General features: G+C 36.4%; 1 protein-coding gene across 6 annotated transcripts in view; it reads left to right on the forward strand.

Moving 5' to 3' along the window:
- The window catches only part of LOC109071571 (apoptosis-resistant E3 ubiquitin protein ligase 1-like), a 99838-nt gene that overhangs the window by 24472 nt on the left and 60573 nt on the right, over nucleotides 1–14793 (forward strand). For all 6 annotated transcript variants that reach the window (XM_042774457.1, XM_042774458.1, XM_042774459.1 and 3 more), the window contains one exon: nucleotides 5931–6002. In XM_042774457.1, coding sequence (XP_042630391.1) covers nucleotides 5931–6002 — 72 coding nt within the window. The remainder of the gene's footprint in view (nucleotides 1–5930; nucleotides 6003–14793) is intronic.

Below are 14793 nucleotides of genomic sequence, written 5' to 3' on the forward strand. Positions count from 1 at the left end.
TGAGTCTGTCTAGTGTCTACACAGGACATTTGAACTCTGTGTCAGTAACTCATAAATAGAAAGAGGCAGTTTACTGTCAGGGATTTCTCATGTCGTGTCGTGCCGCATCCAGTGTAGCATCACTGATTATAATGAGGCCTACTTTGTCGCGCTGCGCTGCTTGCGTCCAGCAGACAGGGTGTATTTAACTTTCTTATTTAGGCTACTTTCTTGTTTAACTGGATTATTTCTATGATATTAATTTTAGTGTTCAGGCTGCGTATTCACTGACAGAAGTGCTAAAGTAAACATGAGCTGACGAGTTAGATCAGGTGCGTTAGATGAGTGAGACAGTGCTGGACTGCTCCAGGACAGTTTTGAAAATCATTTCAGAGACATGTTCTTAAATGTTACTCATATAAAATATATTGCATGCATGCACAGTTTTAAGGCAGCTTTAATCCCCTTTTCAGTATCTTTATAACTTAACTGACCACGACATTGTATGCACGTAGTTTATTTCGCGCTTTGATATGAAAGGATAAAGGCTACAGCGCACCAGTGCCTTTGTGCGTGCAATTGAAAAGCACGCTCTGCCAGCACAGTACCATTTCCGCGCTCGCTTGACTCGCCTGGCGCTGAAGTGGAAAGCGTGTCAGAAACGTCTCCAGTTCTGCGACTGAATAAATTCACTTCATGTCAAGAGAAAAAATGACAGAATATATTAATTATATTAATATATATATATATATATATATATATATATATATATATATATATATATATATATATATATATATATATATATATATATATATATATAAAACACCGCGCCACCGGCGGTTGTTGGTCCATTACCACCGCGGTGGTAAAAATCTGCCACCGTCACAGCCCTAGACCTGTACACTAAATAATCTAACCCTCATACTTACATAACAATAGCAGTCTATTTATTTAGTGGTCCAAGTTAAAGTCAGTATGTATATTTTAATGACAATATGGGACAAATATAATGTAATATTGTGGCGGCAGTTGCTGCACGCTGCCGGTACATGTACAGTCAGACAAAACGACGTGCACAGTTATCAAAGGCGCGAGTGCAGTACAGTCGTAGGAAACATGTATTCGGCAGTTAAAGACATGACACGCGTGTCTGTGGAGTGTGCGTCATTAGAAAAAATGTGCTCAGTAATTAAAGAGGCAGGGTGACGTTTCTGTTATTTGGTTTGACATCCTTTACGGGAAACGTTGAATCGTCAGAACACCAGAGCAAGGCTGCTCACAGCACTTGGTCACGTGTTGCACCAGAACCGTTTTTGGAACCAAAACTTAGAAATTGCTCACGGTTCCGGTTCTTTTCAAAAAACAGAAGCGGTTCTCAATAAGAACCGGTTCTCGGTTCCCAACCCTAATTTTAAGGGAAAAATAAGTTGATTTTAAATTTCATGGCATCAACACATCTCAAAAAAGTTGGGACAAGGCCATGTTTACCACTGTGTGGCATCCCCTCTTCTTTTTATAACAGTCTGCAAATGTCTGGGGACTGAGGAGTCAAGTTGCTCAAGTTTAGGAATAGGAATGTTGTCCCATTCTTGTCTAATACAGGCTTCTAGTTGCACAACTGTCTTAGGTCTTCTTTGTCGCATCTTTCTCTTTATGATGCGCCAAATGTTTTCTATGGGTGAAAGATCTGGACTGCAGGCTTGCCATTTCAGTACCCAGATCCTTCTTCTACGCAGCCATGATGTTGTAATTGATGCAGTATGTTGTCTGGCATTGTCATGTTGGTAAATGCAAGGTCTTCCCTGAAAGAGACGATGTCTGGATGGGACTATATGTTGTTCTAGAACTTGGATATACACTCACCTAAAGGATTATTAGGAACACCTGTTCAATTTCTCATTAATGCAATTATCTAATCAACCAATCATATGGCAGTTGCTTCAATGCATTTAGGGGTGTTGGTCCTGGTCAAGACAATCTCCTGAACTCCAAACTGAATGTCAGAATGGGAAAGAAAGGTGATTTAAGCAATTTTGAGCATGGCATGGTTGTTGGTGCCAGACTGAGTATTTCACAATCTGCTCAGTTACTGGGATTTTCACGCACAACCATTTCTATGGTTTACAAAGAATGGTGTGAAAAGGGAAAAACATCCAGTATGCGGCAGTCCTGTGGGGCGAAAATGCCTTGTTGATGCTAGAGGTCAGAGGAGAATGGGGCGACGGATTCAAGCTGATAGAAGAGCAACTTTGACTGAAATAACAACTCGTTACAACCGAGGTATGCAGCAAAGCATTTGTGAAGCCACAATACGCACAAACTTGAGGCGGATGGGCTACAACAGCAGAAGACCCCACCGGGTACCACCCATCTCCACTACAAATAGGAAAAAGAGGCTACAATTTGCACGAGCTCACCAAAATTGGACAGTTGAAGACTGGAAAAATGTTGCCTGGTCTGATGAGTCTCGATTTCTGTTGAGACATTCAGATGGTAGAGTCAGAATTTGGCGTAAACAGAATGAGACACATGGATCCATCATGCCTTGTTACCCACTGTCTGTGGAGGCTGGTGGTGTAATGGTGTGGGGGATGTTACACTTTAGGCCCCTTAGTGCCAATTGGGCATTCTCTGATGTGTTTCTATAATTAATCTGCAGGTAGAACATGAACAAGTTTTGTCATGCCCTGACATTTGTGCTTTTTTCAGTTTCTATAAAATATCTAAATGGCTAAAGTCTAATCTCACTGTAATCAGCACAAACTGGGCTATAATAATATGTGAACAGCATGTATGTACATGATTGTGTTTTTGAGAAAAAAAATGTTATGCCTGGTTAGTGAAAAACTAAAAATGTTAAATCACTTGAAAAAGGCAAAAAAACACATACAGAAAATTGGTTCCCAGGAATTTTGAGAACTGGAGCTTGTAGCCTAGAATTTTTTTTTTCTAAATGATGTGAAAATCATCTTGTTTACTCACTTACAGAGAAAACAATATAGTGATTTAAATTTTCTAAGACACTTTTTGTTGGTAAAAGTCATATGCGAGTAGGCTTCAACTATCATGAATTCACCACCTGAGAAGACAAAGACCTGCATAATGAGCTGCATAATGAGCCATTCAGTCAGCTGTGTCACTGAGAGGGATGAGTTACAAGAAAGAATGTGAGGACAAAATAAATCTATATAATTTTATGTTTGTAGTTTATTTAGAATATATTTAATTATCCCACAACATAATTTAATATTCACTTGTGAGTGCAGTTAAACAGTTTATTAGGAAAAATCAAAGCTGACTTTCAAACTGAATTTTTTGCATCATTACTCCAGTCACACAATCCTTCAGAAATCCTTTTAACAATCTTATTTTCTACAAAAAAAAACATTTATTGTTATTATTATCATCATTATTATTATTATTATTATTATTATTATTAATGTTGAAAAGAGCTGAGAATATATTTTTTTAGGTATTTTAGGGGGGATAAATTGAAAGAACAGCAATGATTGTTACATTTGTTACAGTTACATTTATTGTTACATTTATATTATTTACATCAAGCTTTTGAATGGTATAGTAGTGTATATTGTTATTGAAACTTCATAATATTTCACTTGATTATACATTTAGTCAGGCATTATAGTTTGGAAAAAGTCTTTGGAAAAAGTCTAACTAGTAAAATGTTTACACGTTATGTGAAAACTAGTACAAGTATATAAATAAATAAAAAGAGACTTACTCGTGTTTATGAACTCTGCTGAATAAAGTGCTTCATTCTTTTTTCTGAGGAAATCCCAAATCTCAAATCCTCAACCACATCACATCTTTTTGGGGTGAATTATGTCTTATTCCTCTCATAGCGAAGCAAACAGTAAAATAAAAAACTTGAAGAACAGTCTCGCTGCGTTGTCTTCTGTTGTGTGGGCGTATTCAAAAGCCGCGCGCTTCAGTGAAACATTTTGAATCTCAAAAGCGCGCTCGGCGCGGGGGCGTGGTCGCATTAGAAGATAATGAAGGGAGACGTGAAAAACGGACATCGCGTTGTTTTCATATGGATTACTTTATCACAGAATATTTGTTTTCGGCAACACTTGTTTAGTTTAAAAGTAGACATGTCAGGCTTTCTATAGATATCTCTCTCATGTCTCTTCGTTGAGTATTCACTGAGTTACAGTTCATTTTAATGACGCATTTGTAACTGAAGATCAGCGCAGACAAAGGCTGCAGACAGCACTCCTTGTTTGTTATCTTTTATTTTATAAGTGCACAAAGTTTTGTTGTTATTATGTCTGTATACAAAAAAAAGTAGACCCTTTACAGATTCGATTGATGTATTGCACTTATCTGTACGATCAAAACTGAAAGTGTAATTTAAGTTCTTTTCGGGGTTATCAGGAGAAAATACCCCAAAACGCGTATACGCGTTAATCGACTCCAGAGGGTTAAATGCCACGACCTACCTGAGCATTGTTTCTGACCATGTCCATCCCTTTATGACCACCATGTACCCATCCTCTGATGGCTACTTCCAGCAGGATAATGCACCATGTCACAAAAGCTCGAATCATTTCAAATTGGTTTTTTGAACATGATAATGAATTCACTGTACTAAAATGGCCCCCACAGTCACCAGATCTCAACCCAAATAGAGCATCTTTGGGATGTGGTGGAACGGGAGCTTCGTGCCCTGGATGTGCATCCCACAAATCTCCATCAACTGCAAGATGCTATCCTATCAATATGAGCCAACATTTCGAAAGAATGCTTTCTGCACCTTGTTGAATCAATGCCACGTAGAATTAAGGCAGTTCTGAAGGCGAAAGGGGGTCAAACACAGTATTAGTATGGTGTTCCTAATAATCCTTTAGGTGAGTGTATATACCTTTCAGCACTGATGGTGCCTTTCCAGATGTGTAAGCTGCCCATGCCACACGCACTCATGCAACCCCATACCATACTTGGGTTGTCCTTGTCCTCTTTCGTCCGGATGACATGGCGTCCCAGTTTTCCAAAATTTTTTTTGATTCGTCTGACCACAGAACAGTTTTCCACTTTGCCACAGTCCATTTTAAATGAGCCTTGGCCCAGAGAAAACACCTGCGCTTCTGGATCATGTTTAGATATGGCTTCTTTTTTGACCTATAGCGTTTTAGCCGGCAACGGTGGATTGTGTTCACCGACAATGTTTTCTGGAAGTATTCCTGAGCCCATGTTGTGATTTCCATTACAGTAGCATTCCTGTTTGTGATGCAGTGCCGTCTAAGGGCCCGAAGATCACGGGCATCCAGTATGGTTTTCCGGCCTTGACCCTTACGCACAGAGATTGTTCCAGATTCTCTGAATCTTTGGATGATATTATGCACTGGAGATGATGATAACTTCAAACTCTTTGCAATTTTTCTCTGAGAAACTCCTTTCTGATATTGCTCCACTATTTTTCAAAAATGTCTCACTTTCAACATTTGATATGTTATCTATATTCTATTGTGAATAAAATATATAATATATAAATATCTATTATATAAAATATCATAATATATGAGATTTGTAAATTATACCATTCCTTTTTTACTCACAGTTTGTACAGTGTCCCAACTTTTTTGGAATCGGGTTTGTACATTGTGTTCCTTAAATTTAGTTGTTCCTAAAACGATCTTTAAAAGTCATCTCCTATTTTAATTCCATGTGCTTTTAGTCAAGCAGCAAATTAGGTTTATAGGTATACTTGAGATTTGAGGTATACATCCCTGTTAATCACATCAACCCTTCGTTTATGGTGGCTGAAAGTACTCATCTACCTTTATCATGTTTTTCTCCTCTGATTTGTTCTCAAATAAATGTCCTATTTGTTTAATCAAAGAGCAAAATAAAAAAATGAAATGGTGTTAAATGATTTCATGATGATGTGATTTATATGAAGTTTGTTTTATTGTCTCACCTCTCAGCAGGAGCTCTGATATTTGGCTGTACCATTGCCCTGTGCTTTCTGATAAGGGACCTCATGTTTTACGTGATTGGTAAGTCAATCACTTTATACCATTATTTTAAAGCTTAATTATGTAGTTCCAAAATGTGATAACACAAATATTTTTATTTGTCAATAAATAACATGATCTATAATACATACAGTATCATAATCATATGGAATGAAATTAGTCTCAAATTTACTAACAAATGCATGCACAATTATCCATGAACTTGATTAATGTTGCAAATGTATCTTACTATCCACAACCAAATGTCTGTCAACCTGCCTGTGAAATTCAGAATTACATGAATGTGCAGCGGTTTGTACAAATAGAGACATGTTTGTGAATACAGATGTTTAATTTTGCATTAGTGTATCAGAATTTGTGCATGTAACAAGGAAGATGTGCATTTGTGGATCAAGTGGCACGCGTGTATTCGTTGGCATCTTTTATGAGTCAATCCTATTTGATTCATTTGGATTTTGAGACTTTTGTTCCACCCATTTAGCCTTGCACAGTCCACACACAAATAGCTCGCAATCCACACGCCACTGAGCACTAAGAAAAAAAAAGCACAGTAATATCATGGTCAGCAAACCACTTGGAGGTGGTTTTGGCACTGTGGGTAGGTGCTAAAGTCCTGCTGCAAAATGAAATCAGTATCTCCATAAAGCTTGTCAGCAGATGGAAGCATAAAGTGCTCCAAAATCTCCTGGTAGATGGCTGCATTGACTTTGGACTTGATAAAACACAATGACCCAACACCAGCAGGCGTCACGGCACCCCAAATCATCACTGACTTCGTAAACTTCACACTGGACTTTGGATTCTGTGCCTCTCCAGTCTTCCTCCAGACTCCAGACCTTGATTTTATTAATAATTAATAATAGTCAGAAGAGGATCTATGACTTCTGGAAACACCTCTTTTAGGAGCTTAGATGGAATAGGGTCTAATATACATGTTGTTGGTTTAGATGATTTAACAAGTTTATGCAATTCTTCCTCTCCTATAGTAGAGAATGAGTGGAATTGTTCCTCAGGGGATCTATAGCACACTATCTGATGCGATACTGTAGCTGATGGATGCATGGGTACAAGTTTATCTCTAAGTATCGATCTAGGAAGTAAAGTAGTTCATAAAGTCATTACTGCTTTGCTGTTGGGAAATGTCAACACCTGTTGATGCTTTATTTTTCGTTAATTTAGCCACTGTATTGAATAAATACCTGTGGTTATGTTTGTTGTCTTCTAAAAGAGACAAAAAAAATCAGATCTAGCAGTTTTTTAATGCTTTTCTGTAGGATAGCGTACTTTCCCGCCAAGCAATATGAAATACCACTAGTTTTGTTTTCCTCCAGCTGCGCTTCATTTTCTGGGCTGCTCTCTTTAGGGCAGTGGTTTTCAACATTTTAGGACATGCGGTTTACGTTCACTTAACCAACTGTGCTTACAAAGAGACTTGTCAAGACAACCATTGGTATTCACCTGCTGTCTGAGAAGGCTACGGCTATTTGTTTGTGCACTTCACATGTGTGCGTGCGTGGTGCGCGTAGAAACGCTTTATCACAGCGCGTGAGTGCCGCATTGAGATGTCTTGGGCTTAAATGGCTTAAAATTACTTAGTGTTTAAACTGACAAGACTTAAAACACGTGAGAATGAAAAACTTTCTTGAGGAAGCAGCACTGGCCTGATTGTTAAGATAGTTTGGGGGGCTGAACCCACCTAAAAAGGGTTTAGAACCACCCCTGGTATAGCATGCGTAATTATACTGAAACATAAATATATAACCAGTTTACCTGATTCAGTGTTATGGCTGAGTGTGTTTCTGAGATAACAACATGCCGACACAGCTAACCGTAAATCATCTTACACTGTCAATAAGCGTGACTGATACTCGAGCCAACTCTGCTCTAACTGTCTACAAGCAGTGGGAGTCAGATTGCCCCCTAGTGGATGGCTAAAGATTTGCTAACTCATCTTCATAAATCCTTAAGGGAATGTCTCTGAATTAACTGATGCTTGCACCCCCCTTGACAGGTGCCGGCGCCCCCTTGTTATTCTGAGCTATTGGATTTGCTGAGGAATTGAGATAAATCAGGAAGATAACTTACAAAGCAGTCTTTTGTGGTAGAAGTGATGGTTCTTCCATAATTGTAACAAGGATTATAATTTACAGTTTTAGCTAGATGAAGTTTGCACTAGATGTTTGTATGATGTATATTATTTTTTATAAGTATTTTAAACACCATCAACATCAATTCCATGTGACAGTATTAAATCTAGAGTAAGATTTCGACAATGAGTAGGTCCTGACACAGGTCTAACCCCAATAGAGAATACATTTCTATGAATGCTTATCTTTTTCATTATCAACATGGATATTAAAATCACCAACAATTAAAACTTTACCTGCAGCCATCACTAACTCGGATAGAAAATCTGAAAATTCTTTAATAAATTCTGTATGGTGCCCTGGTGGCCTGTATACAGTAGCCAGTACAAACATCACAGGGGATTTATCATTAACACTGGATAATGTTTCTCTGGATAATGTTATATGAAGCACCATTACTTCAAACCAGGTATACCTGAAGCCTGCCCTCTGAGAAGTACTGAAAATATTGTTATAAATTGTAGCAACACCTCCCCCTTTACCTTTTGGACATGGCTCATGTTTATAAAAGTAATCTTGGGTGGGTAGACTCATTTAAAATAATGTAATAATCTTGTTTTAGCCAGGTTTCTGTCAAACAAAGCACATCTAGGTTATGATCAGTGATCATATTATTTACAAAAAGTGCTTTCGTAGAAAGGGACTTGATATTCAATTAAGCCAAGCTTTATCATTTGTTTTTTATTTGTTGAACATCAATTAAATTATTATTACTCTTAAATTGGTTTGGACGTTTTTTTTGTATTTTCTAGTTCGGCGAACAGACACCGTCTCTGTATTGTGATATCTAGGTGAAAGAGTCTCTATGTGCTGAGAATTAGCTGATTTCTGTGACGTGAGGCAGCTAGCAGACGGTCAGTTTAGCCAGTCTTTCTGCTTCCTGACCTGGGCCCCAGTTAGTCAAGTACAAACTCTAAGACTATGTGATAGTGTTGGGCGGTTTGACCAAAAATTTATATCACGTTTTTTTTTCTAAATTATGCCGGTTTCCCGGTTTATGGCGGTTTTTTTTTTTTTCTCATGCATATTCAGGTGTACAATGCATTTTCTGCTGGTTGATATTCCAAGACGTGCTTTTAGCCCGACAGCACTTGCATAAAATGGTTGTTTGGTCGACGCCGGATTTTTGGAAACCAAAAACCCTCCAAACAACAGACCAGGCTCCTCTTTTTGGCACACGTTCTTCTGTGTCATGTTCTACTAGTTCTGCAGCATCCATCTTCCCTGTAACGCCTGTTTCACACATACTCCGTCTGCAGTGCATATGCAGTCCGCAGCACGGACTCATTGTGCTTTCACACAGGACGCGTTTGCAGTCCGCGGCTGTTTAGTCCACAAACACAACATCTGTTCACTGTTTTGATTTCATATCATGTAAAAAAAACATATATAGGCCTATATATATATTTTTTTTTTTTTTTTTTTCAGCATTGTGAGTCTTTTATCACTAAACAGTAACAATCTTTCATAGTTATAGACATTAGTTTAAACTCAATAAATATAAACAATGCATTATTCATGAATTTTACTTCTAGGTTTGTATAATAAGCTGCTCAAGCAAGCGGCAAAACATTTAAACACAATAATTAGCCTACTTTTCGGTAACACTTTATAATAACGTTCTGTTATAAGTCATTTATAAATTATTAGTTAATGATGAGCTAATCATTTACAAAACATGACTATACATTCATAAATGATTAATAAGTAATAAGTTAACATTTTTAGTAATGTTTTATTAATTCAGTTATAAGTAACTTATAAGTTATTGGTTAATGATGAACAAATCATTTTACAAAACATGACTATATGTTCATAAATGATTAATGAGTGGTATGCTAACAATTTACAAATGTGTTGTAAGTTATCTTAAAAAAAAGTTCAAATCATGAAATAAATCAAACGGATCATTAGTAGATGGTTTATAAGTTATTAGTTGATACATTATTTATCACTTATAAATCATTGAAGTATTTATGTCAAAATTGTTTTGTATAATTATCTCAATAAACAATATGTTAATCATGAACAAATGATGAATAAACCATTAGTAAATGATCAGTATATGATTTATTGGCAAATTTGTTAGCTGGTCCGTGTTCAAAAGTACAAACATGCAGGTATGTTAAAGCACCTATTTTTAAGAGGAGTAATTCATTTGTTTTGAAGTTGATAAACATTTATAAATGCCTTAGTCAGGTGATTCCAGTGGCTTGTGTTAAATCCTTTCACTCATCGGCACAGACTTGTGTTCTGTGTGGATCTAGTGATGAAGTGAACTATATGTTCATAAATGATTAATGAGTGGTATGCTAACAATTTACAAATGTGTTGTAAATGAGACAGCTGTCTATACCCTCACCAGTCAGTACTTAGTACACACTACAAAGTGTTCAACACCTGTTATAGATGATGTGTAAACGCATGAATAAATCATTTACAAAGCTTTCTGCATCCCCTAATCTAAAGTGTAAACTATTCATCACTTGTAAATGTGTTACATATCATTTGTAGACCTTTCTTACCTGTTTCACATTATTTGTATATGTGCACAAGTCATTTATAACACTTTCTGCGTCCCCTAATCTAAAGTGTAAACTATTCATCACTTCTAAATGTGTTACATATCATTTGTAGACCTTTCTTACCTGTGTACACATTATTTGTATATGGACACAAGTCATTTATAACACTTTCTGCATCCCCTAATCTAAAGTGTAAACTATTCATCACTTCTAAATGTGTTACATATCGCTTGCAGATCTTCCTGTTACATGATCCATCTCATTCCATCACTTTACCCAAGCTTGAACTTAATTTTTTTAAAATAAATAAATAAATTGACACTCTGCCACCATTTAATCAGCACTTAATTGTTTATTTTTTATTTTGTTTCCCATGGGACAGCTGCTCACCATAACATGAAACCGCACCATAAACGTAGTCCATTATTTTTTGCATTTTATTCCAAGTCTTCAGAAGTCGTACGATACCACCGTGTGAGAAAAAGATTTGTTTTCCGTAATATAATAATTATACATTAATAACATTACATAGCTGCCGTCTCATCCGTTAAAACTTTCAAAATTGGTGCTCCTACACAACGACACTGGTTTGCGGCATTGACGTCAACCTCGCTCCTTATTGGCTGTCATTTGTGATTTGCGACCACCATAGATTGTTTGCGACATGCCAAATTGTGTTGAGTGAGATGCGGCGCGACGCTTTGAAGGATGGAAATGCAGATCAGGAGAATGTTTGTAGCGGTTAAAACACTTTAATTTCATTCTGTAACTCACACAAAATTGTTTTGCTGTCAGATCACTGGTAATGTAACACGCGTCGTTTTATCTGTTCTTTATACTGCTTTTTGTAATGTTTTAAATAAATTATTGTGACTAACGTACATTTATCTGCCTGTTACACTTTGTATATTGTCAAAATGGTTATGTTTAAGATTATAGGGTGGAGTAGGGAGCTTAAAATGATCTTTTTTATACAATAGTATATTAACTAAGATAATAGTCACTGTCAATATATCTATATTGCTTTTTTTATTTTTGTGAAGTGGCTAAAACGTCGTGTATAAGGGATGTGTTAGGGGCTCAAATATATCTATATAATAGTAAAATATATTTGCATAAAAATATTTATAATTTAAATATCATATAAGGGATTTGTATAGATTTGTATATCCTGTAACTAAAAGACATACCAGAACCTTTGCATATGGCAAATACATGGTAAATTTACAAACTGCAGTTTTTACATAATTTATAAAGATCTGCAAATGATATGTAACACATTTACAAGTGATGGACAGTTTACACTTTAGATTAGGGGATGCAGAAAGTGTTATAAATGACTTGTATACATATACAAATCATTTGTAACAGATAAGAAAGGTCTACAAATGATATGTAACACATTTACAAGTGATGAATAGTTTACACTTTAGATTAGGGGATGCAGAAAGCGTTATAAATGACTTGTGTACATATACAAATAATTGGAACAGGTAAGAAAGGTCTACAAATGATATGTAACACATTTACAAGTGATGAATAGTTTACACTTTAGATTAGGGGATGCAGAAAGGGTTGTAAATGATTTATTCATGCGTTTACACATCATCTATAACAGGTGTTGAACACTTTGTAGTGAGTACTAAGTACTGACTGGTGAGGGTATAGACAGCTGTCTTCTCTGAAACACATGGAGTCTTTAACTCTGTGCACCTGATGTGAGCATCAGTGGAAGGTAAAACCAGTTCACATCACTAGATCCCACACAGAACACAAGTCTGCATTGATGAGTGAAAGGACTTAACGCATTGCAATCCCCTGACTTTAAGTCATTTTAAAATGTTTATTCATTTGACAATCTATTAATTTATTATTCTTAAAAAAAAAAATAGCTTTAGCATAATTGCATTTTCGTGGGTTTTAACCAACCAACTTACAACCTTAACGATGCATCAAAATATGATATACTTATCATTTACTAATGTTTTGATCATCATTTGTTCATGATTAACAATTGTTTATTGGGATAATGGAAAAATGACATTTCAGTGATTAATAATATATTAACTAGTAACTTCATAACCATTTACTAAGGATCTGTTTGATCCTTTTATAATACGCTATTTTTTTTAAAGATAACTTAAGACAGATTTGTAAATTGTTGCGGGCTTATAATTTAATAATCATTTATAAACGTATAGTCATGTTTTGTAAATTATTAGATTATCATTATCTAATCACTTGTAAATCATTTATAACTGAATCTACAAAACGTTCAAAAAAGTAAATTTATTGAACATTTATGATACGTATAGTCATTTTTTGTAAACGATTAGTTAATCATTATCTTATAACTCGTAAATTACTTATAACTGAATCTACAAAACATTAATAAATAATTTACATATCACTTATTAATCATTCATGAACACATAGTCATGTTTCATAAATGATTAGTTCATTATTTACTAATCACTTGTAAATGACTTGTAACGGCATTTACAAAACATATATAAAATATTAGCATGTCACTTGCTAATCATCTATATATGTTTTGTAAATGATTAGTTCATCATTAACTAACCACTTATTAATGACTTACAACTGAACGTTATTATAAAGTGATACCTACTTTTCTTTTTAAAATATTTCAAATTAAAACACCACAGACAGAAACAGTCTCGTGCCTTTTGCATTTAAATCTTTATCACAAGCAATCCCACGGGTCTTAATGAACTTTGTTTTTCTGCCTCCATAAAAGTGAATATATATATTATTTTTCCTTGTTTCTCTAAAAGTGCACTTTTTCTTGTTTTAAACCTAGCCAAAAACCCATGTGTTGCGTGTGAAACAGCTTTAATTAGTATACATTTATTGTGAAATGACTGCATTTCCGTGTAAATCCATGTTCATTTTTCCTGCGAACAATGCGCTTTCACAATTCAGCGCCTGCAGCACAGCAAAAATAGACTCGGTACATAAACGTTCGCTGCACTGCTGCAGACGCACCGCTCCTTGAACGCACTGATGGACCGCAACCTCGTGCAGTAAAAAAAAATACGCAACACATACGCACTGCAGACGGAGTATGTGTGAAACAGGCGTTATAACGTAACACCAGAGCACTACTGTGTCTACCGCTGTCGCTGCTTAGAAGTGCAACATTGTTAAGGGTCCGTCTGAAACAGTGTGCCGCGGCGCAGCATAAAGCTCCGAACGTTGAGTAATTAAATACATCGGTATGGCGGTATATTAAAAATTAATATCGTAACGAAAATATACACCGGTTTTCGGTGTAAACCGGTATACCGCCCGGCAATACTATGTGCCATATTTCTAGAGAGAAGAGTGGCACCATCCCAGGAGGGATGAAGACCATCTCTTTCAACAGGTCAGTTCTGCCCCAAAAACTTGTCTAATTGTCTATAAAACCTACAGTATGTTATGCTGGCTCCCAGTAAACATTGGACTATGGTGGCTGCTGTCTCTATTTTCACATTCTGTTCAATAGAATCACCAATAACTAGAGTACTTTGATCAGGTTTCTCAGTGGGTGCTTCACTGAGTGGGGAGAACTTATTTAATGTTTTGATCGGAACAGAAGAGCAGTGTTTTGCCCCTCGGTTGTGCTGCCTCACAGTCATCCAGTCGCCCTGCTGCAGAGGTTCTGTAACCGTAACCGAACAATGTACAGGTCTCTCTGAGCTAGTTGCATCCAAAGCCATATCTACAGCCCTCACATTCTTACTGTCCTCAATTAAAGTTTGGAATGCGTGTCTCTTATTCTGAAACCTTCTCTGTCAGCCTAACTATTTCTCTGCATTTATCACATGTGAATCCCTCGTCGCCGACAGAGAGAGCTAAAGTATACATGTGGCAAGCGGTGCAAACAACAATAGCAGGAGAAGAAGCCATTACTCACCGTGATTGAAGAATGATTTGGACTTACCACTGATGAACTCGTGAAAAACGGTGCAAGAGAGAAAAGTAACTGAGCAGGAGAAAAAAGAAAATGGTAATAGACACGAATAGAAACACGAATGGAAATGTCAATGACAAGCTAACCTGCTAACGCGTTGTTCACATGCTGCACTCGCAATTTAAAATTTAAAGCGAACAGTCAGATTAGTCAGCATAGTT

The sequence above is a fragment of the Cyprinus carpio genome, chromosome A17, assembly GCF_018340385.1.
Source record: "Cyprinus carpio isolate SPL01 chromosome A17, ASM1834038v1, whole genome shotgun sequence".
Taxonomy (NCBI): Eukaryota; Metazoa; Chordata; class Actinopteri; order Cypriniformes; family Cyprinidae; genus Cyprinus; species Cyprinus carpio.